General features: G+C 36.3%; 1 protein-coding gene across 1 annotated transcript; it reads left to right on the top strand.

Moving 5' to 3' along the window:
• Nucleotides 1–3,031: 3,031 nt before the first annotated feature.
• Nucleotides 3,032–5,486, top strand: LOC120352195. The gene is made up of 2 exons (XM_039431917.1): nucleotides 3,032–3,403; nucleotides 4,997–5,486. Exons 1-2 carry the CDS (start codon nucleotides 3,032–3,034, stop codon nucleotides 5,396–5,398), a joined length of 774 nt encoding a protein of 257 aa, XP_039287851.1. The 3' UTR covers nucleotides 5,399–5,486.
• The last annotated feature ends 237 nt before the right edge of the window (nucleotides 5,487–5,723 follow it).

The following is a 5,723-nucleotide window of genomic DNA, read 5'->3' on the forward strand; positions in this document are numbered from 1 at the left end:
AATCTAAAAATTTAATTTTGCCTACTGAAAGTGTCAAAAATCTCTCTGACGTATTTGCGATGCAGGAAATTTCTTTTTTACATTTACCGAGCGCTTTCAGAATAAAATGCGAATCAAACCCGGAGAAATTGTGAAAATAACACGAAATGTACTCCGGAGTACAAGCTGATAAATTACAAGAAACGTGTGCCGCACATAGGTAATTTCCGGTTTCGTGCGCGTGGTGACGACATTCAATATTGGTGTCTAAAAACGGTTCAGCACAAAGCCCGCAGTTTACCGAATTTTGAAAATCGCACTCTTGACTTTCGGATAAAGCTTGCATCGGAATTTCTCGTTTCATATCCTCATACAAGATGTCCCCGAGATCTGTAATTTCCTGAAGAAATTTCTCCATGATTTTTTCATCTAAACTACTCGATCTATGGAGTACAGGTCCGTAGGCGATTTCCCCATTCACATCGATAACAACAAAACAATACCCGCAGGGAATATGTCGTCCTGTTTTCTTTGTATAGCTATGGTTGATTTCATCCCAATCAGATTCATCATCATCATTATTATCGATATTAACAACATAAGTTTCTAAATCCGCATAAATGGTATACTTTTTCTTCAACGTAGCGCTTAGTTTCTTGAATTTAATTGTCTCTCCGCATTTAGGATATGAAACTCGCTGTGATTGAAACTTGGAACAAAGCTGTTCATGTTTCATCAAATTTGCTTTACCATCACAATTTTTAGATTTGAGCGATGTAAATCTATGGAAACAGAAATTGCAAATGTGTACTTGTCCGTGGTGTTTTGAAAGGTGGGAGAGAAGACGCGATAGTCCGTTTTTCCTGTTCGCGGTATTAACTAAACAGAAATGAGTTTTTCCTGCATCGCCTTTTAGCATTATAAGGTTAATTTGGTGCTTACGTGTGCGGAAAATGCTTGTGCAGTAGGGGAAAAACTTTTTGTTGTCATACGCGATGACGTGAATTGCAATATCCGGATTTAGCATTTCAAATCTCTTAATATTGCGTGTCGTCACTGGGAAATTTACTCCTCGCGTATTAAGTGTGTGAGCAAACTTGCTCAAATACTTTACAGTCAGGTGTGAGTCCTTTGGCTTCTGATGGAAATACGCGAGCACTGACCATAAAAAGCATTTTTCATCAGACAGATTTTTGACATTTATAATACATTTTTTGATTTCAAGAAATTGCAGTGTTTGAATGAAACTGGATGTGTGGATTGGATTAAATTTAATCACGTTCTCATCCAGTGACTCAATTTTCTTCAAAACCCAACCGCTGCCGTGTCGAACTAAGTTGTCAAATGATGACATGATTTTTCTCACGGCCAACATGAAATGTTCGTTAAAATCTTCATAGTTCTCGAGCATGTTTAGCGCTATGTTGGAGTAACTATGAAGATTTATTAGAGATGAGACAGTCTCGCTAACTTCATCATCCATCACCACTAATTTATACAGCAAAACATTCAGCACGATGAACCACTTCACGTTGGCATCATGGCGTGCTGCGTGCTTCCTAATTATATCGAAAACGCGCCATTTTGATCTCTCGAGCACGTTTTCGATACTTATTTCCTCGGGATCGTTGATGGTTATGCGATGACGCAACGCTGCGGAATTGACACCGTGTAGTCTGCGTTCCCTCGGCATGATGTTCGATTCTGAGAAACAAAAGAATAATGATCAGGATGACATAGAGTTTCATGCATGTTTAGTTGTGAATTGGCATTGGTAGAAGAAGGCTGTGTGTGAAAATGATATCTCAAGATCACATAATGTTGTATGAAAGATTAAGGTTATTATCTTTTGATAAAAGATGGTCGAAATCTTCTCCGCATTTGTCCGCGGAAAACATGGCGAAAGAGGGATTTATATTCTCATCTGCACCAGACATTGTGCGATGTGTATTTTGTTCAATTTGTTTGGGAAAATGGGGAGAAAGTGACATACCAGCAATAGAACATGCAAGCTGCAGTCCAAACTGTAGAAGGAAAGATAATATAACAATTGAGGAGGAGAATTTCGATAATAATATTCTACGAGAATATGAAGAAAGATATTTAACTTTTAATCATGTAGAAGATTCGTCCGTTCAAGGAGAGTATTTTGAAAAGCATCATCTACATTGTAACTTTTGTAAATCATTATCCAATAAAGCAGAGTATTTTGCGAGAAATGGTTATTTCTTACATAAAAATCCGTTCTATCTGCAATGTGTCTATTGCAAATATATTATCGAAAATCCATTTGAAAAAGTAATGCATTTACCGTTTTGTTTATATGAAGAGTGTGAGAAAGAAGAGCGAGGGTTGGATGTTCCGGATATAGCGTATCGTAAAGATGAGGTAAAATCGCATGTATGCAGTATATTGTAGAAGGTTTTTTATCCTCCGAGGACAAAAACTGTGCTCCGAGGACAAAAACTGTCCTCCGAGGACAAAAAAATTGTCCTCAAAGGATAAAATTGAAGTAAAAATGAACTTACATGTGTTGATTTGACGAAATGACAGCTATCTCCTCGGCTATGCTTCTCTCAGCTCAGGTAGCTCCTCGACTGTGGTTGTCTCAGCTCAGGTATCGTCTCAGCTTAGCTAGCTCCTCGGCTATGCTTCTCTCGATGCAGGTATGTTTCCCTCACGAGAGCACAACTGCTTATGAGACCGGAAACCGAGTTGTGAGGTAAGAAAATGCTGTGAAAAACAATGAAATATTTAATAACTGCAACCAAATATAAGAAATCAATAAGTAAGTGTTATTTCAAAAATATCAGAATGTAACGGATTATACTTACTTACAATCAAATGTCAGCGTTGTGCTGCTGGTAAACCTCTGGGGAGTTGAGTACAGCACGCTCCAATTGCACACGCCCCCTTGTATGCTCTCTCTCACTCGTACAAGCCTGCAACAGACAGAGAAACGACTTGGTATAAAATCAGTTGCCTCAGAGGAAAATCACCATTTACGTTAGAGAAGAGTTAAGTGAACTTCTCCCTAATCATCATCTACACAATGGATTCATCATCATCTTCAAGCTTCATCATACCAGACAGCCCACCAACAGAGCAGCAGCTCAACTACTGGCAGCAGCAGCAGCAGCAGAAGCAGCAGCAGAAAGCTCGCAGCTCGGCTGCCACCTCCGCTGCCACAGCTGCCGCCTCCGCTGTCTCCGCCGCCTCCTCCTCCGCCTCACCCCTGAATAGACAGGGAATCTTCGTTCAACAAGAGAGGGGTGAGGAGATCGTGATTCCGGACAGTCCTCTGCCACAATCTACACCGGCTACCTGGGCGCCGCGACGAGCAGTGCTGTCAACTCAACCCAGCAAGCAGCCGGTGAAGAGGAGGCTAGTTTTCGAGGACGAGGCCGTGCTCACTCAATCAAAGGTTAGCTTAAAGAAATATTATTATTGTATTAACATGTAATGTGCACAAAATCTTTATAAAATGTGAATTAGTTTTTTTAAAACTAATTTCCAATGGATAAAATCTTCTGTGCACATTACAAGTCTATGTTTATTTGAATAAATTGAACTATGAAATTACTGATTCTTATACTGTGAGCGAAGTCAAGACTGAGCTTGACTTCTAATTGTGCTATCAAAACAATCCAAACACAGATAAATTTTCATGATGCTTGCATTGAAATTTGGATAAAAATTCAAAATAAACATGTTTTAGTAATTTCAATAACAAATTCGAATATGTTGCATGATAGATTAAACTGAAACAATTCAATTATCTAGCAATTGTACCAATCAATGAAGAATAAAGAATTTGAATTGAGTTATGTTAAAGTAATCGGAGAATTTCCGAGTTATTACTTATATATCATTATTACTTATATATTACTTACTATATCAAATTACTGATTCGAATAATACATTGTTATTTGAATTATGAAAAATCTGATCACATGCATAAACTGTTTATAATATTTTGTGTGAAACAAAATTATTGTTGATAAAAATGAGCATGTAATGAACTGAAATATTGATTCGAATAATACATTGTTATTTGAATTATGAAAAATCTGATCACATGCATAAACTGTTTATAATATTTCGTGTGAAACAGAATTATTGTTGATAAAAATGAGCATATAATGAACTGAAATATTGATTCGAATAATACATTGTTATTTGAATTATGAAAAATCTGATCACATGCATAAACTGTTTATAATATTTCGTGTGAAACAAAATTATTGTTAATAAAAATGTGCATGTAATGAACTGAAATATTGATTCGAATAATAAATTGTGATTTGAATTATGAAAAATCCGATCACATGCATAAACTGTTTATAATATTTCGTGTGAAACAAAATTATTGTTGATAAAAATGTGCATGTGATGAACTGAAATATTGATTTGAATAATACATTGTTTTTGAATTATGAAAAATCCGATCACATGCATAAACTGTTTATAATATTTCAGGTGAAACAAAATTATTGTTGATAAAAATGTGCATGTGATGAACTGAAATATTGATTTGAATAATACATTGTTATTTGAATGATAAAAAATCTGATCACATGCATAAACTGTTTATAATATTTCATGTGAAACAAAATTATTGTTGATAAAAATGTGCATGTAATGAACTGAAATATTGATTCGAATAATACATTGTTATTTGAATTATGAAAAATCTGATCACATGCATAGTTGATTGTAATGAACTGAAATATTGATGTTTTCTGCAATAACTTCAATATCAAATTACTGATTCGAATAATGAAAAATCTGATCTCATGCATAGTTGATTGTAATGAACTGAAAAATTTTTCGAGTCAATTATCTAGCAATTTGAATTGAGTTATGTTAAAGTAATCGGAGAATTTCCGAGTTATTACTTACTTTCAGTTTTGAGTAGTGAATCTGTTGAGCAAGTTCTCTCTCTCTCTCTCTCTCGTATGATTTGATGATGAAAAACCTGAAACAAATAAGAGTCTAATGAAATATTTTCCAACAGAAACGTGTGCCGGAAGAGGAGGAGGACAGCTCGATCGTGCCTCTCTTGAGGGAGGAGGGGGAAGTGGAGACAGAGGACAAGGACGAGATGCAATCAGAGAACTTCCTGAGATTGTTGAATAGCCGCGCCGAGAAGCCATGGACGTCTCTCCGCGAGTTGGAAGAGGGCATGCCATATCCGATATGTGACGTGAGAGAGGCGTCCAACCAGCACGGGTGGCGAATTGTGCTCAAAATCCGGGTACCTGGACTATGTACAACAGATGTTTATCTTCCAGAAAGATTTACCCGGATTTTGAGCACAAAAGACATTGAAAATTTTAAATTGAAGTGCAAAACCTTATCTCTGTTTGTAAAGCATGTTAATGCTTTTATGACTGACATAAAAATTGTTAAATGCTAAATTAGCATTTAGCATTTTTTATGTCACTGACCATCTAGCATTAACATGCTTTACATGTTAATATGTATATATGTATGTGTCAGTAGTGTAGTGTTAAATAAATAGTTTTTTGTTATTCTATAAAAATTGTTCTCAATTCTTACCTGTTCACAATGAATAGTAGAAACACACAGAAGAAGAAATGCTGGTTCAGCTGCTCTGTTGTGAATGATATTTAAATAAGGTGAGCACTCCTTTTATAGTTTGTTGCAAGCATGCTCAGTAGTCTTTACTGCTACACACAGCCGTACAGTCAAGCGGCCTCGCTCCCTCCCACATCTGTTTT

The sequence above is a fragment of the Nilaparvata lugens genome, chromosome 7 (assembly GCF_014356525.2).
Source record: "Nilaparvata lugens isolate BPH chromosome 7, ASM1435652v1, whole genome shotgun sequence".
Classification (NCBI taxonomy): Eukaryota; Metazoa; Arthropoda; class Insecta; order Hemiptera; family Delphacidae; genus Nilaparvata; species Nilaparvata lugens.

Coding starts and splice junctions, on each gene's coding strand:
- LOC120352195 (XM_039431917.1), top strand. CDS start 3,032: ATGGATTCATCATCATCTTCAAGCTTCATCATACCAGACAGCCCACCA. Junction 3,404..4,996: donor CCGTGCTCACTCAATCAAAG/GTTAGCTTAAAG, acceptor ATTTTCCAACAG/AAACGTGTGCCGGAAGAGGA.